The sequence below is a fragment of the Cydia strobilella genome, chromosome Z (genome assembly GCF_947568885.1).
Source record: "Cydia strobilella chromosome Z, ilCydStro3.1, whole genome shotgun sequence".
Classification (NCBI taxonomy): Eukaryota; Metazoa; Arthropoda; class Insecta; order Lepidoptera; family Tortricidae; genus Cydia; species Cydia strobilella.
The window spans coordinates 18,186,696-18,210,837 of NC_086068.1; the positions used below are offsets into that span (position 1 = coordinate 18,186,696).

Genomic DNA, 24,142 nt, shown 5'->3' on the forward strand with positions numbered 1-24,142 from the left:
CGTTGCCTGGCCGACCTGGCAGGATTTGCAGTGCCGTCATGTTTAGTGCATTTTTTGTTGACAGTGTTGACACTGACACATAGGGTCATGTTTATTGTGACTTATCAATTAGTTTGCGTAAATTGAAAATGATAGCAACGTCTAAATCAAGTTACAAAAATCATCGGTATTCTGGTCCGCGAAAACCCAGGAAAATTCAGACTCAATTACTTACACTGCATGAAATTGTCTACTACAAGCATCACGGAAACACTGTTTGCATGTGTAAGTAATAGTAGGAAATAGCATGACAGAAACACTGTCGACATTAAAGGTGGTTTTTGCACAACGAAGTATTCAATTAATAGTTTAATATTTATGTAAAGAGTGCGCTAAACATACTTTTAAGTATACAGATACCAACACTATTCCACAAAAAAATAAAACCTGAAAATTTGCGAAAGGCGTCACTTCTATCTAGCGGGGTTTATGCTTTGGGTAACCTAGTCGAACCACCTTAAAATGAGTGTTCGTTAGTGCAAACGTTGCACTCATTGCACCTATTTTACGGAAGACGTGGTGGCCCTTCACAGTCGACTCTCGGATCCGTGCCACTGTAAAAAGCCGAGGCGGGCATTTGAACGATGTCATATTCCACACTTAATGGCACATAGGTATGGCCCTTTCAAATAAAACTATAATTTTATTAATATCTCACACACTGCTTGTTTTATTTCATTTTAACATCTACCCGCCTTATTGAAAAACCCTTTATAAATTTGTATCATAAATTAGCTTACTCGTATATGTCACATTCCACGACGAAAGGTACCTTTTGTCCAATGTGCACTTGCGTCTCACATTTTGCTTAAAAAAAGGTGGGACGCAATGAAGATTGGACGCAGATCTTGAACAAGAGGAATAGCATCCTTATGGCGGTCGGCGCTTACGCCATTACTTGTGGCGACTCAATACTAATGCGGTACTACGCGACGTACTTAAGCGCCGACCGCCATGAGGTACCCTTCGCGTGGAACGTCACATATATTAAAAAGTTAGCTTGAACTAGAAATTTGCTCAACTTACTTGTCCATTTAACAGGCCCAGCAATAAGACTTCTTCAAAATACAGGGTGGTAACTTTGACGTAACGAATCGGTGATGGTACTGTCCATGTCTTTGGTATCCGCCTTCCAATAATTGATAGTTTGGTATCCTGTAGACATTTAGGTACATTTAGAAAAATATCAGAGCATCAAAGAACGTTTGTAAAATATTAAGCGTAATTTGCAATTGTTTCTTGAGATGTTAAGTGAGAACAAAGCATATATTATTATGCCTCAAGGCATTAAGTCTGCCTTTTGTACTTGTTCTTGTGCAATAAAGTTTAAAATAAATAAATATATTAGCAGTAGCACGCACGTAATATTGCGTTTTAAAGTTAAATAATATCTACAGCATTAACCGTTTTATTTAATCCTAAGATGTTCTGAATATTTATTTATTATTTTATAAAGCATAAATGTTTATGGACGTGTTGGCATTTAAGGATGCTCTCCATACAACCTAGTTGGCAGTTTTTGCCAAGACATTTATAAATAAACCATACTATTGATAACATACCTGTCAGAGCAACAGCTCGTACACCACCCCAAGTTGCCCCTGGATTATGATAACATTGATAGGATACCTGGTACCTGGTACCAGGCGCGGCTTCCTCTAAGGAGCGCTTGTGCAGTGCACTCCCATAAATAATCATAATGAAATTATAGTGCCTAATTAATATATTACTCTTTAAGATCTATCGTACAAAAGTAAAATACCAATTAAATAATTACCTTTATTCATTATAAGTTTATAGACGGCCTATACTACTCGGCCTACTCCTATAATTTCATAGGAATCATAGGTAACGCGCGAAGCGGAGCGCTTTGGATTGCGCTCCTATGAAAAAGATTTAGTACATAAAATCAATAGGAAATTCAATGAGAGCGAAAGAGAAGTTTCGCTACAGTTCCGCACGTGAAACAGAAGATTTTCTATGAAGAAAGAGGTAAAATTGGAGCGGCGCTCCGTAGCCCGTTTGACCTTGCGCCCTCTCGTCGAATGCGCGCGCATTGTGCGCGCCATGTTGTCACTTGTTTGTAAACAGACCTTAGTTAGTAGTCAATTTTAAAGTACGCGCGTGAATGGAATTTTGGCATTTTTTTATTATAAATAATTAACCAAGAGTTTAAGCAGTAAGTGCACATAATTTGTTTGTTGTGAGGTATTTAAAATGAATGAATTTAACGGGAGAATGTGAAAAAAGTTTACAAAATCGACTCGAGTTCAATATAAAAGGAAAACCTTGAACTTTCGTAACAATGTTCGTCAAAAACAAAAACTTATATGTCATTAAATAAGATCAATATGCAAAAACACCGTGGTTGTGTTATGTCGCTGTGATAAAAGTAACTAGGTGTTTTAGTTTATCGTGTTACCTACCTAAGTACATATGTCTTGTTTGGAGCGGGCGCGGGCGGGCCGGGCGACGGCTGTGCGGTGAGTTTGCTTGGACCGAAACCGATGTGTTAACAATTTAGCACATATTTCCATAAAATTTTAAAACAACATTCACAACCTAGAATCCATTTGTAAAATGAGCTGCAGTTAGCGTCTATCGGTAGTCAAGATATTCGTAATAGCGAAATTCTATAAGAGAGTTCAATGACCGTATTTTGTGTCGGTTAATTGAATGTGTAGTTTTTTACTGTGATAGTGAACACCCATAATATAGAATCACCAGCCGCCGCTGCCTGGTACAGCAAGAGCGCGTCGCTGGTGGCCACCAGCAGCGAGCACTCGGTCATCTGCGGCAACTCCTCCTACACCCGGTACAGCATGCCTTCCACGTCGCCCTGCTCGTACACCACGGCCCGCTCCGGCAGTTGCACCTGCATTATGACAACATACCTGGCACAGCAACAGCGCGTCGCTGGTGGCCACCAGCAGCGAGCACTCGGTCTTCTGCGGCAACTTCTCCTTCACCCGGTACAGCATGCCTTCCACGTCGCCCTGCTCGTACACCACGGCCCGCTCCGGCAGTTGCACCTGCATTATGACAACATACCTGGCACAGCAACAGCGCGTCGCTGGTGGCCACCAGCAGCGAGCACTCGGTCTTCTGCGGCAACTTCTCCTTCACCCGGTACAGCATGCCTTCCACGTCGCCCTGCTCGTACACCACGACCCGCTCCGGCAGTTGCACCTGCATTATGACAACATACCTGGCACAGCAACAGCGCGTCGCTGGTGGCCACCAGCAGCGAGCACTCGGTCTTCTGCGGCAACTTCTCCTTCACCCGGTACAGCATGCCTTCCACGTCGCCCTGCTCGTACACCACGACCCGCTCCGGCAGTTGCACCTGCATTATGACAACATACCTGGCACAGCAACAGCGCGTCGCTGGTGGCCACCAGCAGCGAGCACTCGGTCTTCTGCGGCAACTTCTCCTTCACCCGGTACAGCATGCCTTCCACGTCGCCCTGCTCGTACACCACGACCCGCTCCGGCAGTTGCACCTGCATTATGACAACATACCTGGCACAGCAACAGCGCGTCGCTGGTGGCCACCAGCAGCGAGCACTCGGTCTTCTGCGGCAACTTCTCCTTCACCCGGTACAGCATGCCTTCCACGTCGCCCTGCTCGTACACCACGACCCGCTCCGGCAGTTGCACCTGCATTATGACAACATACCTGGCACAGCAACAGCGCGTCGCTGGTGGCCACCAGCAGCGAGCACTCGGTCTTCTGCGGCAACTTCTCCTTCACCCGGTACAGCATGCCTTCCACGTCGCCCTGCTCGTACACCACGACCCGCTCCGGCAGTTGCACCTGCATTATGACAACATACCTGGCACAGCAACAGCGCGTCGCTGGTGGCCACCAGCAGCGAGCACTCGGTCTTCTGCGGCAACTTCTCCTTCACCCGGTACAGCATGCCTTCCACGTCGCCCTGCTCGTACACCACGACCCGCTCCGGCAGTTGCACCTGCATTATGACAACATACCTGGCACAGCAACAGCGCGTCGCTGGTGGCCACCAGCAGCGAGCACTCTGTCTTCTGCGGCAACTTCTCCTTCACCCGGTACAGCATGCCTTCCACGTCGCCCTGCTCGTACACCACGACCCGCTCCGGCAGTTGCACCTGCATTATGACAACATACCTGGCACAGCAACAGCGCGTCGCTGGTGGCCACCAGCAGCGAGCACTCGGTCTTCTGCGGCAACTTCTCCTTCACCCGGTACAGCATGCCTTCCACGTCGCCCTGCTCGTACACCACGACCCGCTCCGGCAGTTGCACCTGCATTATGACAACATACCTGGCACAGCAACAGCGCGTCGCTGGTGGCCACCAGCAGCGAGCACTCGGTCTTCTGCGGCAACTTCTCCTTCACCCGGTACAGCATGCCTTCCACGTCGCCCTGCTCGTACACCACGACCCGCTCCGGCAGTTGCACCTGCATTATGACAACATACCTGGCACAGCAACAGCGCGTCGCTGGTGGCCACCAGCAGCGAGCACTCGGTCTTCTGCGGCAACTTCTCCTTCACCCGGTACAGCATGCCTTCCACGTCGCCCTGCTCGTACACCACGGCCCGCTCCGGCAGTTGCACCTGCATTATGACAACATACCTGGCACAGCAACAGCGCGTCGCTGGTGGCCACCAGCAGCGAGCACTCGGTCTTCTGCGGCAACTTCTCCTTCACCCGGTACAGCATGCCTTCCACGTCGCCCTGCTCGTACACCACGGCCCGCTCCGGCAGTTGCACCTGCATTATGACAACATACCTGGCACAGCAACAGCGCGTCGCTGGTGGCCACCAGCAGCGAGCACTCGGTCTTCTGCGGCAACTTCTCCTTCACCCGGTACAGCATGCCTTCCACGTCGCCCTGCTCGTACACCACGGCCCGCTCCGGCAGTTGCACCTGCATTATGACAACATACCTGGCACAGCAACAGCGCGTCGCTGGTGGCCACCAGCAGCGAGCACTCGGTCTTCTGCGGCAACTTCTCCTTCACCCGGTACAGCATGCCTTCCACGTCGCCCTGCTCGTACACCACGACCCGCTCCGGCAGTTGCACCTGCGTAATATAAAAAAATATATAAATTCGTGTCTCTTAGTTTGTACAGGCTTATGCTTTGTTTAATTTTATAGATTTAATTTAAAACACCAATTAATTCAGACATTGAATTAGTGTTTTAAACTAAAATTATGCCTAGTTCTAATTCAATGTAAATCTTTTTACAGAAAAACACGCAGACTTCTCTGGTAAATAGACTCACGTAATAAGTTTGCACTGACTTGGCAGGGACAATGCATACTTATCCGATAGGAGCGCCATACTTGACGTAGCACTTGGTATGAAAACTTGGTCAGACTCTAAGAATACATTTGAACACAAGAGTCCTTATTGCAGATGAAGCATAAGGACCCTTCTGGATCCACATGGAAAGCCACATATATACACGAAGCTCTCAGTACATTTTTTTACATCAGACAGGTATCCCATCTCCATAAATATACCCAGCCCGCAGCTGTGAACATTATCCATAGACATACCCCCTTATTCATAAACGTCTACCAAAGAGGATATAATAAGATAGAGCGGTACTGTCATAGTAAATTTTGTAACCAATGTAAATTCACTGCCATCTATCGAGATACTTTAAAACTAAAAATGATGATTTATAAAAATACGTTAAAATGTATTTAAATATGGACAAATGATTTTTTTATTTGCATTAAATATTTTTATATGATTTTGACCCATGTTCTTTAACGGATATGCGTTAAAATGATAAATAACAAACGAAACAGTCAACGCCCTCTATACGAGAGTAGGCCAAAGCTAGTGGCGCCATCTGATCGAGAATCAAATTTTCGTCATTTTCGAGGCACGTTTTTTCCTTAGACTGTATCCATCTATTACGGAGTTATATCTATCTTTGCGTCTACTAAAGTTGACAAGCCGCTAATAATAGTTTGTCCCTTTCCATCATACCAATACGTCGGAAAGGGACAAACGATTGTCAACTTTAGTAGACGTTTATGAATAAGGGAGATAGTATATACAAGTAGTTATAGACGCGCCACCGAGCGACCGGGGGTAACTAAGATAAGAATATTCATATAAAATTTGGGCAGCATAGGATTTTTTCTCTTTCACTCTTATAAATTTCGGTATTTCGCCATCGCTTCCTACCTATGATGCCACCCGGTCGGTGATAAGGACAAAGCATAGCACTATTTTCTCTTTCCTCTAATAACTAGGAATCGCAATAAGACTATCTTTCTCTATCAAAGAGTGTCAGGCCCTTGACATTACCCAACACATAATTTCCCAGTATTAAAAAAAAGTTTTTATTGGTCAACAAAAGTTTGATTAGCAATAATAAATTCTATATATTATATTTCTTGCACGGCATTAAAATATTTGTGAAACTGCGCGCTAACCACTGAGTCGCTCGCGGAACAATACACGTTGGGTCATTTTTGACATCTAGTCAGAGTTGTATAGTTATTCTAGTTCGTTGTGAGGAGGATTCCTCATGAATAACTTGATCAGTTTTAACACGGATATCGACAAGTGGAAAGAAGAGTACTTACCGCCAAGCGATGTTTGTAGATGGCGATCTTCTGCACCCTGTCGTGACACTTGATGCGCACCTTGGTGCCGGTGGTGAGGTGCTGTATGATCACGTCGGTCATGTTCTCGCGGTACGCGTACCGCTCGCGGTACAGCCCGTGCACTGTACTGAACACGGTTTGGTAGCACCATAGAGTGCCATCCTGGCAACCCACTGCCTGGAAATGGTTGCATATTAAGAGGTTTAGCAACCGATCAGTATAAATATATGGAGTACAGTACAGTACATGCCACTGCTGGGCTCTGTCACACTCGTATGTTACAACAATAAGGACATTAAAATAAATTTGCCTTAGTTTGGGATGTGCCACATCAATGCTAGTGCTACACCTTTAAATAACATGTGTAAAGTATGTGCAGTCACTTTGGGTGAAATCTGAAGGATAGTAAATTGAACCCACATAATCCTAAGGCAGAATGACCAAAATACGATCAGTTACTGAAAATGAATAGGTAAAGGTTTTCATCATCATCATCATTGGAATTTAACATCAATTAAATGATGGTTTAAACAGCGACCATAACATTGCGGCACTTAGGCCAGGGACACAGCTATACTACAGAATGAGATATGAATATCGTTATCTCATTCTAGCAAATAGCTTTGTCCCTACTTACGTAAGTAAAACTTACAAGTGTAATCCTGGCCTTACGTAAATGACTAGTAAGTCCAATGCGAGAGCGGCAGCCGCGACCGCATAGCGGGCAGGAGAATGTTATGCCCGGTGATGAATGTGGAAAATCAGCGCGCTGGTGTCTTTGTTCTCGCCCAGGGTTTTCCTCCAGAGCCCGCGGTCATAAGCCTCCCTTTCCCAGTCGGTGAGATCAACTCGAAAGGACAACATATCTCGCTTTGCGCTATCCTTAAAACGAAGCATTGGCCGCCCAACTGGTCGTTTCGCGTGAGCTATTTTGCTCAGGAGAGTCTTACGTGGCAAAACGTCTCTACACTGATTTAAACTCTCACGATTTTTACTTATTATTATTCACAACGACGAGACTTAATCGCGTAAAATAAGTTTCAAATTTACCTCCGACGTTTCGAGGACAGCGATGTCCCCGTCTCGGAGACGACTGACTGAAGTTGATATCAACATCTTCTAGGCGCGCGAGTTTTTCGAACTACCCGCACTTGGTCTTGTTAACTTATTAAGACTTATTTTACGCGATTAAGTCTAGTCGTTGTGAATAATAATGCGTAAACGTCTCTGTTTCAAGACTGCTGTGATACTGGGTAAACATGCCATGCTAAGTACCTTATCGTTTGTGACTCGATCCTTCCACGAGATATTTAAAATGCGTCGAAGGCAGAGCATATGGAAGCTGTTCAACTTCCGTTCCTGTTTGGCATACGACGTCCAAGTCTCAGCACCGTACAAGAGTATGGAGAAAATACATGTCTGATTATCAATCATCTTCGTGTTTATGGTTAGATGTTTATTGTCCCATACTCTTGTACTGAGCTTTCCGAACATCGTAGATGCCTTGCCAATACGAATATTAATCTCTGCTTCCAGCGAGAGATTATTGGTCACGGTTGATCCAAGCAAGATCTTTTCAACAACTTCCAGAGGCAAACCATCAAATTTTATTGTTGGGTCTTGATTTATGCTTTGAGCCATTACGACTGTCCTTGACATTGATCGACATAGAAAAGAGTTTGCAAGCCGCATTAAATTTGTATACCATACTCCGAAGCTCCTCCGGTGACGTAGCAACGAAGGCGGCGTCGTCAGCAAATAGCAAACAGTCAACATACAAATCCTCGCGGTATTTTTTGGATTCTAAGAGTGAGATGTTGAACAGTTTACCATCCGGCCTGGTGTGTAGATGTATGCCTTGAGTGGTATCCCCGAGGCAACCTTCAGAAGTACGGAGAAAAAGATTCCAAACAATGTAGGCGCTAACACAACCCTGTCTTTCAAATGGAGCCAACGTGTCACCATCGTAAACAACACAGCCTTTCATTTCAAGGTGAAAGAGTTGGATTAGATGTAAGAGTTTTGGAGGACGGCCAACGCTTTGTACAAACCTCATTACTCACCGTATCAAAGGCCTTATTTAAATCGACAAATGCAGCCAGGAAAGGAGTTTTTTGCTCTCTGCATTTCTCCAGAAGTTGACGTAACGTGAAGTGCATGTCAGTGGTTGAACGGTTTGAACGAAAACCACACTGGAACTCAGGATACTTACACACGATGTGCTAGTTTCTGTAGCCTGGTCAAGATGATACGGCCAAGCAGTTTGCCGACAATGCTTAACAAAGAGATCCCGCGGTATGAGTTACAGTTGCCGCGGTCACCCTTTCCTTTGTACAACGTGATAATGTTGGCATCGCGCATATCCTGGAGAATGAATTCCTCGTTCCAACACTTAAAGAAAAAATGTAAAAGGAAAGAAGCCAAACATTTCAATTTAATGATCTCAGCGAGAGTACCATCACTACCCGGGCTTTTACCAACCTTGAGTTGATTGACAGCAGAATGAAAGTCAGAAATAGTAGGAATATCAGCAAGTTCATTCCATATAGACAATTTAGGTAATGGCATAATTGCATTTTGATGTATTCCAATGGGATCGGAATAAAGTTGCGTGTAGTGTTCCACCCAGCGTTTAAGTTGGCGGCACTTCGAGAAAATACGTATTGGCAAAGTAGCGGGTATTTCGTTGCAGAACGCATTCAGTTTCGGCTAATTTGTCACGCGTTCTGTCGTTAGGACTAAGACGATGATGCAATGCTGCATCCTGTTTGACATCCAGAATTGGCTGAAGATGTTCAATATTGTCTTGAAACCAGTCGTGTTTTGTTGGTTTGACGTAACCAAATGCCTCTGCTGCTGTATCAGTAAGAAGGCTTTTTAATTTAGTCCACTCCTGGCTGGCATTCATGTCTCTATTCCAGCAAGCTATTTGTTTGCTTACAAGATCACTGTAGGATTCAACCAATTCTATGAACCTGGATGTTGGCACCTTTAACTTCTTACAACCGGTGGTACGAGACAAATGCAATTTTTTAGCAGTAAAGGCGGCTTTAGTGATTACAAGAGAGTGGTCGGTTTCACAATCTGCGCTATGGAACGTGCGTGTGTGGAGGATATCAGAAAGACCTGTTTTCGGGTAAGAATGACATCCAGCTGATGCCAGTGGCCGGATCGAGGATGCTTCCACGAGCCTTTGCACATGAATTTGCCCTTGAAGTAAGTATTTGTGATACAGAGCAAATTTTGAGAACAGAATTCCAGTGAGCGCTGTCCATTCTCATTAATGTTGCCGACGCCGTGACAGCCCATGCACTGGCCAAGATGTGTGTGATTGACCCACTCGAGCATGTCGCTCAAGATCAGTAGGCGGTCTCCCTTTCGAACTTCACGGACAGTTTCGTCTAGTTGTTCGTAGAACCGATCTTTTGAATCCGGAGACGAGGTCAATGTTGGGGCGTAAGCAGCAATTAACGTAACAAAGCCGCTGTTCGTTTGGATACTCCCTTGGGGTTTCTATGGTGTGTAGCAGCTTATTCTTTATTGCAAACCCCCTCCGTGCTGTCGCGGCTCAGAGGAATCTTTTCCCTTCCAAAAAAACGTGTAATTTGATTAACGTAGGGACCCTTCCTCTGGTAGTTTTGTCTCCTGCAATGCAGCTATCTCCACATTTAACCTTGACAATTCTGCGTGCAAGCAAAATCTTGCTCGCACAAAAGCAAGATTTTGCTCGTAATTTATGACTATAGGGTACGCAGATGACTTAGTAATACTAATCAGCGGCCTAGTAATAAGCACACTGTGCGATCTCACACAGACAGCACTGAGAATAGTAGAGAAATGGTGCAAGAAGAATGACCTATCGGTAAACCCAAAAAAGACCGACACAATTCTCTTCACACACAAACGAAAACTGGGTACATATGCAATGCCAACACTTTTTGGCACAAAACTGACACTTTCAAAGGACGTAAAGTATCTAGGCATAATCCTGGACGATAAACTGAACTGGAACAAACACCTGGACAATAAACTGAACAAAGCAACAGTAGCCTTTTGGCAATGCCGGAGGATGGTGGGAAAAAGATGGGGACTTGCCCCTCACATTATACTGTGGCTGTACAAAATGGTAATAATGCCAATGATCAGCTACGGCGCGGTGGTATGGTGGCCCCGCACCCAGCTAACTACAGTAATAGACAAACTAAATAAAACACAAAGACTAGCATGTGTGGCTGCAACGGGCTGCATGAGAACTACTCCGACTGCGGCTCTAGAAATAATGCTAGGACTCCTGCCACTACACATATACATACAGAAAGAAGCGGCTGCCACAGCTCTTCGTTTGAAAAATCTAAACCTATGGACATCTTTCAGCTCATCGCACAAAAAGATCTATGAAAATACGATCTTAAAACTGCCCATGCTGGAAGCGCCCATCGACAAAATACCAAAAACTATGATCTTCTGGAAAGATTACGCCATATCGTTAACAGAAGATCCGAAAGAAGGACTAAACCAAATAAACCTAAGAATATTCACAGATGGCTCAAAGACAAACGAAGGGACAGGATGTGGTGTCTTCTCAGAGGACCTGAACATACACATCACAAAGTCCCTTGGTGAACACAATACGGTATTCCAAGCTGAATGTTTAGGAATAATAGAAGCTTGCAATGCTATTACAAGACGACAAGTGAAACACGAAACCATACTAATACTGTCAGACAGTAAATCGGTACTACAAGCGCTATGCAGCGACAAACTTACTTCAGAGCTTATACTTGAATGTCATCGAAGCCTCACTGAAGTGAGCAAAGAAGGCAACAAAGTAACAGTACAATGGATAAATAGGCATAGTGGATCAAGAGGAAACGATGCAGCGGATGAACTGGCCAGGAAAGGTTCAGAAACACCGGCATATGGACCCGAGCCAATCATGCCCCTACCAATATCCTACATACACAACCAGCTAGAACAACATCACAGACAACTGCACAACAAGTACTGGAATGAAATGAAGACATGCAGGCAAACCAAAGAAATTCTACCGGAACTGAACCACAAACTTACCAAAATATTACTGAAAACACCAAGAAGCCAACTACGTAAAATAGTAGGATTAATAACAGGACATAACACACTAAACAAACACCTACATATTATGGGTAAAACGGACAGCCCCATGTGCAGAGCGTGCATGGCAGAAGAAGAAACAACAAAACATATTCTCCTAGACTGTAAACAGGTAGAAGTATATAGGAGCAAATACCTAGGGAATCCATGCACACTAAAGGAAGCAACTAGCAACCTGAAGACCTTGCTAGGCTTCGTGGAGGAGCTGGGGTGGTTAGAGTAGCGCTACCTCGTTTCACGCAAAATAGGCACATTGGATGTCGAGTTGCGGAAAATGCCCAGCAAAACTAACTAACTAACTTGCTCGTAATTTGCTCGTAAGCTTCCATCGGTGTTCGGAAAGCCTGTCCTCATTGTACGGACATTCCATGTTCCCATAGTCAATACATGTGGAGCCGGTTCGGTTGCAGGTGCATAACGGCTGGCACCGAGTCGGGGTTGTTTCAAGTTTTCCTTCTCTATAGCTATCTCTTCCGTTAAACAGCAAGAGGACCACGACCAGGCGAGACTAGCTGGGACAGCGAGATGTTATTTGTGTCCCTCCTCCATCGCTTTTAACATGTGAATATTTGATAAATATTTGGGTTTTGAGTATGCTTACCATACTGTAAGAATACAGCAATTAAAATTGGTCCTAACCGATTTTAACAGTCGTAACTGTTGTTAAAAATATGTGGTATTTTCTATAAAAAGGGACCTTATTGTCTATGGCGCTTACGTCATTATTAACGATGCTCCGATTTAAATACAATGCCGCGCGACGCCGTGCGGCGTAAGCGCCATCGAAAATGCTTTTCATAGAAAATGCCCCATATACAGAGAGAGTGGAGAGATTGTTTCTCTATGCAGAGATGAGAGAGCTAAAGTGAGACAAAAGATTAGGTAAACCACTACTTACAAGTGTGGCAAGAGATGGTGAAGGTGTGATGGACCACACCCATTCCTGTGGGGTGTTGAGTATGGGCACGCCTTCTGATGTAAGCACGGCCCATCCTCCGACTCCCCCTACCAGTATTAACTCGCCAAGCATTGACACTGATAGTGCTGCTATACCTGTAAACAATTCATTATCATTTAATTCAGTTCTAGGGAGGAATGAAGAAATAAGTCAAAAATTAAATCTGTTACTTTCAAGGGGACACTTCCATAACATGTATAAAAGTATTTATTACATTATTATTATTATTATTATATACGAATGCACAGGCAGCTTAAAATAGCTGATACATGCATATCAATGTCCTGCACTTGTGTTTTGTCCATTCGTAAAATGTTTGTAGTCTAATTTTAAAGGAGTTCACTGAAGGCGCACTGATTACGGATTCGGGCAAACTGTTCCACACTTTCACTGCACGGTTAGACAGGAAGTGTCGTCTTGGGTTGCTACTACTCTGCGTCCGTGCCAGCTTCAGAGAATGTCCTCGCAGTCTGTCGTTCATATTCCGAGTGAAAATTTCACTTAACCCGGGTACGTTGTAGTGTCCTGTGAGTATTTTGTATGTTTCTATTATTATTATGTTGAACTTATTAGGTTCCCCAGTAGATTAACAACACAATAAAGTGTGAACTTAAACTGTAAAACTTACAAATGTGATTAACTGATAACACACAATTTATTTACAAGATTATAAATATACCTATGTTCCTTTCTTTAAGAATTGGTTGTCCCTGTACATTATAAAAGGATAATGTTTCATTCCAATCCGACACAATAAGACATGTTTTGGTAAAATTTACAGCCCACACTGCAGCTTCTCTTGTTATCCTTTTCATCTCTTCACCAACCTATAACATTGCAACAAGAAATAAGTTATATAACTTTTGTTTTGTAAAACATTAACTAACATAAATCCGTGACTTGTGGCAAATAGGTAGCACTAGAGATTAGACACATTTTTCAAGTGTCTTCTAAGGTACAATAAAATAACAAATTAATACCTATTACTTACGTACATCATTTTGACATACCTGTGTAGGTGTGTTCGCTATTTGACGCAAACAGAACGACATGGTCACATCACTACTCTGTCAAAAACGTCAAATGCCACCTTGCCACAATAGTGTAACCCGATAGAATTAAAAAACCGCAAATCGATGTACAGGTTAGCCGTTTGGCACACGCATACTAGAGGTCAAAACAAAATTTTTGACCCGCAGTTCCTAAATTTCCCCAGGGGGGGGGGGGATCTGAAGGATACAACCTTGATATTTTGTGTCAAAAACTAAACAAACTATACCAACCGATGAAAAGGCGCAGTTAAGAGGTATTTCCCGTTCGATATATGGATATTACGTATCATTTTATGATTCATATGTACCGTATCTGCAGTACAATTCAATAGTAATAGTAATAGCCTTTATTTCATGCTTCTTTTTTTTACAATTACATAAATTTCAATTGTTATTGGTTTATTATTTGCATGTCGCTTGTGCGAAAAAGGCCTGCCCCAGTTTTTCCCATTCCTATCCTGTGCTGTTTTCCACCAGTATCTGTCGAAGTTCACTAGCTCGTCTCTGCATCTTTTATTTGGTCTTTTTTGTTTTCTCGCTTTCGTTTGTTTTCCTATTGGTGACCATTCTGTGACACATTTAGTCCACCAGTTATCTGTTGTTCGACATATATGGCCAGCCCAGGCCCATTTGCTCTTTTTTATTGCGTATATTATATCTTTTACTCCAGTTTTCTCTCTTATGACTTCGTTTCTGATTCTGTCCTTAATTTTAATTTTTAACATTGACCGTTTCATAGCTCTTTGACAGATTTTCAGTTTATGAATATGTTTCTCAATGGGGCTCCAGGTTTGGGCACCGTAAGTTAAGGTAGGTAGGACAGCAGTATCAAATACCTTTTTCTTTATGGCCATCGACATATCACTCTTCAGAATTGATTTTAGAGACCAATATTTTCGCCACGCTCTACTAATCCTGTAGTCTACTTCCTTGTCGAGTCTGTTTTTGAAGGAAACTAGTTGTCACAGGTATGTGATGTCTTCAACATATTCCATATTGTTTCTTCCGTGGTTTATTGGTATTTTATCTCCATTAGTAATGATTTTGCATTTTTTCATGTTCATTGCTAAACCTGCTTCCTTGCATGCTGTGTTGAATTCTGAAATCATTTCTTCTAGTATGTTTGGTTTTCGGCAACAATTATGACGTCATCCGCAAACCTTAGGTTATTTATGTACTTCCCATTAATATTTATTCCCTTGTTTTCCCATTCCAGTACTCTAAATATGGCCTCCAGGCATGCATTGAACAGTGTCGGAGAGATAGGGTCTCCTTGCTTTACGCCTTTTTGCAACCAGAATGATTCGCCGTATTTATCTGTTTTTATTCTCGCCTTGCTATGTTGCTATATCTGTTTTAGTATGTTAACATATTTTACCTCTAGGCCTTGATCTTCTAGTGTTTTGAATAAAAATGTATGGTCTATCGAGTCAAAGGCCTTTGTAAAATCTATAAATGCAATGTATAAATCTTTATTTTTGTATTCTGTCCTTTTTTTCTATAAGTTGGTTAAGCGTATGTAGATGCACAGTTCCATAAGTCTCGTAAAATAGGTATTGAAGTAGAATTGTGTCCGTTTGTAAAATTGAAAAATTAAAAAAAAATGTTAATGATATTATTTTCAAAATCGCTTTCTTGGGGTTGGATATGAGGATATCACGTATCTATGGCCGAAATGTAATGATGTGATGTGCCTTTTTGGCACAGACATCAGCTGAGCCACCTTCCCTTTTAATTAGTTTGTAAGCATTATCGTGTACTTTTATTATGTACCTATGTTACAACTTCTTGAATTTATTATTATTTATATATGTTTAGAATCGCCTCAAAAAGCCCTTTCGTATGATACCACACATGATAGGTTTTGGAATTTTGTGCCAAACGGCTAACCTGTACATCGATTTGCGGTATTTCTTTGTAATTGGGGTCGAGCGGCTTCCGCTACAAGCTGATGTTTGAACATTAATTTGTTAGATCAGGGGTTCCCAATCTTTGTCAGTCCGCGGCACACTTGCAAGTTTAAAATTTTGGCAGTGGTGCCCTAACTTAGCTAGGGGCTACTCAAAATGGATAGGTAAGATGGTGAGGAGGATTGCCTCACGGCGCCCCTCTCTACTATCTACAGTGCCCCAGGGCTACCGCGGCACACAGTTTGGGAGCCCGTGTTAGATGAAATGAAGAAACATCTTACTTTATCTCTTATAGAAACAGCACCAATAGCTAGCCCAACAGCTAAGTACTGCCCATTGGGAGCCCAAGCACAGCTTGTAATGCGTCCTGTCACTCTATACTTCTGCACTGCCTTAACTTCTGCTGACCAGAATGCAAAGTCTGACAGTGCACAGGACGCCAAATGATATGTGACAGGATTATATGCTAGACATTGAATTGCTTCACTGTGCCTGTTTAACAAGTGACATAAGCAAATTATTTCAATTATATACTATGTTAATCTTATATACTAAATTATTTATATGATTCACAATAGGATTAAAGCAAAGAGGGATTTGATGGATGGGGTCAGTTAAGTAGCTGACGTTAGAGGCATGTTGTAAAGCATCATTAGATTATATATTTTAAACTCACGAATATTTGAGCACCCCTTCCATTTTAGACGTCCATATGATTACGTTTTTATCGGCACTGCCACTTGCAAATTTTTTTCCGTCGCCACAGTAAGCCACGGCGTGCACTGCTCCTTTGTGGGCCTGAAGCAATTGGACCAAAGACCCATCTCGGGGATCGTAAACCATAACTTTTTCGCCAGCACCAATTACCAGTTGAGTACCATCTGGACTGTAGCATATGGTGTGGACACTGCAAATTGACAGAAATTAGTTTATTCGCAATTATTTGAAGATGAAAAACTACTTAAGTCAACTAAGCACCGTTTTTACCTCGAAAATTCTATTTTATCGGCTTCATGGATTTTATTAACCCATTTCGGAACTGTCCTCATTTTTAGTTATTTTTTACACTGTAATAATCGAAAACTTTAGGCATAAGAGCGATATGAATACATTCTAATTGAGTTTTCAGTAATAATTTGGTTGACAACGGATTCTACTGAAAATGTAAACAAAACGTACGCAACGCACTTCAGGGCATTGCATTGGCATTTCGAGAACTCAGGACATGGAGACTATATAAAGGAGCCAAATCTCTATGTATGAAAAGTGTCCATTAAAAAACAGTAATTAGGCGGCGCCACCATACATCGAAATACTACCATAAACAACCTACGTAATTTGGTCGGGTTATTTGTTGCCTTATATGGTTCATGTTATACTCATGTCCCAGAGCCTAACTAGCGCCACCGGAGAGATTAGGAACTATTATTTAAAGCTGAAAGCGGTCACTTTTGCAACAATTCTGCCATAAGAGATTGGCGTCCTTTCTATACCATCCATAACTCAGGAAGTTCAGGAACCATTCAGGAACTCAGTCCGCTCACCAACTTCACCAAGTACAACAACGCATCGCTGCCATTATGGTCCGTATCGTACATTTGAGTCCGATGAAAAAAATACTTCTTACTTTATTTTACTTCTAGATCAAACACTTCATATAAAAATCGGAAAATGCTTTTAGTTCAGATAAAACTTAAGGTTACTAACTTCAATTAAGCATATTTCTAAGTTAATGAAATTGATTTATATAGTTTGTCAAAGGACTGTCTCATTTCAAACATAGACAGAGAATCATACTATCTTTGTCTTACACTAGTACTAGCACCCAAAAGAAAGGGATGAGTATAATTTTCCTGGTTGTTACTGACTGACAAATTGGTTTGACCAACTATAAATACGTCAATTAAATAAATACAGTAGTATTATGCCATGATTATGTCCGATTAGGACTGGTTACAAACTAGGATGTCGTCATGATCTCAGAATAATAACTAAAGCATAGAAGCCGGGCAAAAATAAGAGCTTGGTAAAAAGTATCGTATTCACAACACGCTATTACTTTTTGTCTATGAGTGAGTGAGACAACAATCCGCAAGTTCTTTCGTTTTTTTTTCTTCAGTATTGTCATAAGATGAACTGAGGAAAATGTCAAATGGTGGTTTTTGGTGGTCTTTTAATCCAGCCAAATAAAAATATATGTTCGTTATTTGACAGGTAGGTGTCAACTGTAACTTGACATAGTCGTATTATTTTAGTTGAAATAATTCGCGTAATTTCAGCGGTCATCTTGCTTAATTTTAATTATATTGTTGCTATTCCTGAAAGATTGTTGGAAAACGTGCTGAGTTTTTATTTGTAATGGTTTGAAGTTCCCTGTGTGATTGAGGGCTGTAAATCGCAAACAGGAAGAAAAGAAAATACGCAAGAACCGGTAACCTTTAATCGGTGAGTTTTGTTCAATTTTGAAGAAATTAATTTATAGGACCTGACCCTAAACATTGAAATCGATATGTTGTTTATGTAATTATTACTTGCATTCAAGTCTATATAGATTTTTGCATATATTTTCAAAATTTTCTGCTAACTATAAAAGGTTATATTTTTGGCATAGTGATGTACTGTGTATTTATCGACCTCAGATCAATAACCTATCGACATTTACAGCTTTCTTATAGTTTGGCCCAGGACTGTCTCATTTTAATGAGGGCTAACGCGTATGAATTCACCGCTAGGGGCGCTATAGTGTAGAAGGTGGTCTTTTCCATAGTTCGAAATGTCAAATGTCACTTGTCACTTCAATGACTGACAGCTTTTCTATAGTCTTTTGGACCACCAACAACAGAGGCGCCAACTGGTGAGCAAAAAAACGATAGCCCTCATTGATGAGTACAGTCAAGGGCATATATACCTATATATACATTCCCAGTCTCAAAAATATGTGTACGCTCTTACACCTTAGACAATAAAGTCGTGTTCACATATTTTTGAGACATTTGTTTCGATCAATATTTTTGCCTTCGACTGTTTTCTTTGTTCTTACTTACTGTCAGATTGTGTTTGCCAGACTATAGTATAATACTAAAAACCGGTCAAGTGCGGACCAAGGGTACCGTACTTTTTAGTATTTGCTGTTATAGCGGCAACAGAAATACATCATCTGTGAAAATTTCAACTGTCTAGCTATCACGGTTAATGAGATATAGCCTGGTGACAGACGGACAGACGGACAGCGGAGTCTTAGTAATAGGGTCCCGTTTTTACTCTTTGGGTACGGAACCCTAATAAAAAAAACATTAATGATCATTGATGAGTGTTCCTTTTATTAATATTGTTGGTTTACCTATCTCACAAAACTCAACTTTTTATTTCAGATTTCCAAAGGACGAGGAATAGGGGATATTACTGTAATGTTCTGCCACCAGAGTGCAGCACTAGCCTTTTTTCGTAAACCGTAGTATAACTTACTTATACATACTGTACATTTAACAGGTTTTTGACAAGTTTTCAGAGGACCTACCGGAAAACTCGAATCCGAAATTTCGTTATCTGCCTCTTTATCGCTCGAATACGCAAGAGTGACAGAGATGTTAGATAACGAAAGTTCGATTTTCTTGTTTCGCGATAGACCCTCAGATTGTGGTAGTGGCGCCACCTACGCCGAGTTTCGCGTAATATTCCCTATTATTAAATTAAAAAATATATTACACGAACGTTTTTTTTTTCATTTCCTATTTGGTTACATGACTAGAAACTATACTTAGTTTTTTAGCATTAGAAAAAAAAGGTAAACCATTTTTTTATAAATAAAGCAATATTTTACTTATGAAAGCAAAAGTATGTAAATGATCGTATATTATATTTGTTGTGACTTATTTTCAAAAGTGTTTTTCGATAAAACGACACGTTAAGATCGCTCGCCTTCTTTCTAATGATCAGAAAACGAGAGGTATAGTTAGACGGTTCTGAGTGGTAGACTGCAAATGAGATAAAAGCTATATTAGGTACATGCATAAATCCTCATATCGGGCGGTTCTTTGATTACAAGGATTGTGTCATTTTTATACTTTAAGTATAAAAGTTATGCAATCCTTGTATTCAACGAGCCGCCTGCTACAGATTTCTTGAAATTGCCGCGTTTTTTCAGGTTCACCTTTCATTAGCCAGACTATTTTCAATTTGCCAATTTCGTGATTATTTTTTTACACAGCACATAAACTAATATAAAAGGGACGGGTATACATATTTGCGAAGCATTTTTGCCCGGCTTCTATGCTTGTTATTATTCTGAGGTCATGATGTCGTCATTTAGTTGACATTGACAGTTCGAACCTCAGAATAATGACTAAAGCATAGAAGTAAGGCAAAAATGCTTCGCAAATATGTATACCCGTACTTTACTTCCTTACGAATTAGATAATGTGCCGAAAAGAGATGCATATATGCTTGTTATTTCTCATTTACGTACGGTGTCATAAGTTTGATAATTTGCTAGGGATGTAACTGTGTCGACTTTTTATATCGATAAATTATGCATAAGTTTATGTGCCGTGTAAAAGAATAATCACGAAATTGGCAAATTGATAATAGTCTGGCTAATGAAAGTTGAACCTGAAAAAACGCGGCAATTTCAAGAAATCTGTAGCAGGCGGCTCGTTGAAATGAAATGAAATGCGTGGAATACAAGGATTGCATAACTTTTACACTTTTTATAATTTTCATATTCTAAAAATCATTAAAAAGTATAAAAATTATGCAATCCTTGGAATCAAAGAGCCGCCTGATATGAGGATTAATGCATGTACCTAATATAGCTTTTATCTCATTTGCAGTCTACCACTCAGAACCGTCTAACTATACCTCTCGTTTTTCTATCATTAGAAAGAAGGCGAGCGATCTTAACGTGTCGTTTTATCGAAAAACACTTTGAAAATAAGTCACAACAAATATAATATACGATCATTTACATACTTTTGCTTTCATAAGTAAAATATTGTTATATTTATAAAAAAAACTTGTCAATAAAAAGACACGTGGAAATGGTTTACCGTTTTTTCTAATGCTAAAAGACTAAGTATAGTTTCTAGTCATGTACAGTCAGCTGCAGAGAAAAGGCACCCCCCTGCATACAAAGTTCTGTAAATTAGTATGGACGTGAGGTACCTTTTCTCTGCAGCTGACTGTATCAAATAGGAAATAATAATAAAAAACGTTCGTGTAATTTTTTTTTTATTTAATAATAGGGAATATTACGCGAAACTCGGCGTAGGTGGCGCCACTATCACAATCTGAGGGTCTATCGCGAAACAAGAAAATCGAACTTTCGTTATCTAACATCTCTGTCACTCTTGCGTATTCGAGCGATAAAGAGGCAGCTAGATAACGAAATTTCGGATTCGAGTTTTCCGGTAGGTCCCCTGAAAACTTGTCAAAAACCTGTTAAAGGTAGAGTATGAATAAGTTACTCTACGGTGCACTAAAAAAAGCTAGTGCTGCACTCTGGTGGCAGAACATTGCAGTAATATCCCCTATTCCTCGTCCTTTGGAAATCTGAAATAAAAAGTTGAGTTTTGTGACCAACAATATTAATAAAAGGAACATTCATCAATGATCATTAATGTCTTTTTTATTAGGGTTCCGTACCCAAAGGGTAAAAACGGGACCCTACTACTAATCAGGGACCGGCCCGCTATCCCTTATCGGGGTTTTATAAGGGTATTGCATAAGGCTTAACTCACCATACCCTTTGCCAGACGAAACCCTTTGTTTTGGTTTTAAAAACCCTTATATAAAGCTACCACATTTGAGTAATCGGTAGCCCAAATACCCTTACAAAACCCTTATCATCCGCTCACCAACACCTTGCATATTGCTTATAAGGGTTAGCCTTATAAAGGGCTTCCCTTTTAGCATATAAGCGTGCTAATTTAAGTCGTCTACCTTGTTCATAAAGCACACATTACTTAGAATCCGAGCGATCGTCGGCGGCGACGGCGGCGTTCTTTGACTAGGCACGTATTTTCTTTCCTTTTCATACACTACCGTAGATATATACTAATCCTGTCTCTTTCACGCAAAGGGAAACCTTTATAAAAAGCGCTTAAAGATAAGGGTAACCCTTATTAAGAGCTAGCCTTATTTTTGGTTAGCTTTTCGGTAAGGGTATGAATGGGCTTGCAGTTCAAAAGGGAAAGTCTTTCAATGTGTTAGCCGTGTTTAAGTGTCGCCCATTGAAAGGGTTTTATCGCGGAAAGGGTTGTCCGGTCCCTGCTACTAATACTTCGCTGTCCGTCTGTCTGTCACCAGGCTGTATCTCATGAACCGTGATAGCTAGACAGTTGAAATTTTCACAGATGATGTATTTCTGTTGCCGCTATAACAACAAATACTAAAAAGTACGGTCCCTGTACCCGGTACTTGACCGGTTTTTAGTATTAAACTATAGTCTGGCAAACACAATCTGTCAGTAAGTAAGAACAAAGAAAACTATAGGTACAGTCGAAGGCAAAAATATCGATCCAGACAAATGGCTTAAAAATATGTGAACACGATTTTATTGTCTGAGCGTACACATATTTTTGAGACTTTGGGAATCTATATATATTTATGCCCTTGACTGTACTCATCAATTAAAATGAGACAGTCCTGGGCCAAACTATAAGAAAGCTGTAAATGTCGATAGGTTATTGATCTGAGGTCGATACATCACTATGCCAAAAATATAACTTTTCATACTTAGCAGAAAAGTTCGAAAATATATGCAAAAATCTATATAGACTTGAATGCAAGTAATAATTACATAAACAACATATCGATTTCTATGTTTAGGGTCAGGTCCTATAAATAAATTTCTTCAAAATTGAACAAAACCCACCGATTAAAGGTTATCGGTTCGTGCGTATTTTCTTTTCTTCCTGTATGCGATTTACAGCCCTCGATCACACAAGACATTATCACACGGGAACTTCAAACCATTACAAATAAAAACTCAGCACGTTTTCCAACAATCTTTCAGGAATAGCAAAAATATAATTAAAATAAACCAAGATGACCGCTGAAACATCCCGAAATATTTCAACTAAAATAATACGACTATGTCAAGTTGTTACAGTTGACACCTACCTGTGAAATAACGAACATATATTTTATTTGGCTGGATTATATTATAGAACCACATAGGACCATTTGACATTTCCCTCAGTTTATCTTATGACAATACTGAAAAAAACGAAAGAACTTGCGGATTGTTGTCTCACTCACTCATAGACAAAAAGTAATAACGTGTTGTGAATACGATATCTTTTACCAAGCTTTTATTTTTGCCCGGCTTCTTTGCTTTAGTCATTATTCTGAGGTTCGAACGTTTTTTGCAAAGAGTAGAGTAAGTATATAGGTAAAGAGACTCCTCTTGAAGCATTTTATGCAAACTCATTTGAAAGCGCCATCTCTGACTTCATCCTGAAACTAAGTATGTATGTGTACGTGCACAACTACATACTACATATGCATCCATCCATGCGTAGCGGTACTGTCATAGTAAATTTTGTAACCCCAGTAAATTCACTGCCATCTGTCGACACACTTTAAAACTAAAAATAAATATTTTTAAAAATACAATAAAATGTATTTAGATATGTATAATTTTTTTATTTTATTTGCATTAATTATTTTTATGATTTTGACCCATGTTCTTTCACTGATATGCGTTAAAATTGTTAAATAACAAACGAAACCGTCAACTCCATCTATACGACAGTTGGCCAAAGCTAGTAGCGCCCTCTGAACGAGAATCAAATTTTCTTGATTTTCGAGGCACGTTTTTTCCTTAGACTGTATCCATCTATTACGGAGTTATATCTGTCTTTGCGTGTACTTTCGTTCTACATAATATTAGGACTACTTGGTCGGTTTACAAGTAAATTATTGGTTTCTTGGAACAAAAATCTTATTGGTTACAAGAAATCAAACAATAAAAATTACTTGTAAACCTTCCAAGTAGACCTAATATTATGTAGAAAAGGTTTAAAAAGTATAAAATAAAAATAAAAAACCTAACAATAAAATAAGTATGTTTATTGCTTGGTATACAAGATAGTAAAGCCGGTGTAAGTACTTGCAGTATCTGATTTTCTTTGAAACAAAGCTGCATCAGCCTCGTCTTCTGTGACTTGTATCTCAGTCTGACCTAGAACTCTTTGGCGTTCGCATAACTGACTTGCCAGGTTCTCAACTCCTTCTTTGACATTAAGAGCATTAGGAGAATTTCGGTTTGGTCCAGATATTCTTTAAAATTGACACATGAGTAATAAACTAATGATGTGATATGGGTCTTTCTTGTAGCTGATGAATTTCAGTCATAAGTAGGTCTTGTCTACGCACGTACCTCCAAATATGCGCTCTAATTCGTCTCAGATGCCTATGGCGGGATCTATT

At 40.7% G+C, this 24,142-nt stretch overlaps 1 protein-coding gene and 1 long non-coding RNA gene across 2 annotated transcripts in view; both read right to left on the reverse strand.

The window, feature by feature from the left end:
• Positions 1-16,906, reverse strand: part of LOC134754466 (intraflagellar transport protein 122 homolog) — a 53,591-nt gene extending 36,685 nt beyond the window's left edge. Inside the window, exons 1-8 of the mRNA XM_063690800.1 lie at positions 16,700-16,906; positions 16,389-16,619; positions 15,994-16,204; positions 13,430-13,577; positions 12,691-12,845; positions 6,639-6,836; positions 4,975-5,112; positions 1,066-1,194 (exon numbers count right to left, since the gene is read on the reverse strand). Of these exons, the coding sequence (XP_063546870.1) occupies positions 1,066-1,194; positions 4,975-5,112; positions 6,639-6,836; positions 12,691-12,845; positions 13,430-13,577; positions 15,994-16,204; positions 16,389-16,619; positions 16,700-16,761 (1,272 nt within the window). The 5' untranslated portion in view covers positions 16,762-16,906. The remainder of the gene's footprint in view (positions 1-1,065; positions 1,195-4,974; positions 5,113-6,638; positions 6,837-12,690; positions 12,846-13,429; positions 13,578-15,993; positions 16,205-16,388; positions 16,620-16,699) is intronic.
• LOC134754520 (uncharacterized) overlaps positions 1-24,142 on the reverse strand; it is a 246,645-nt gene that overhangs the window by 142,425 nt on the left and 80,078 nt on the right. The gene's annotated exons all lie outside the window — the stretch shown is intronic.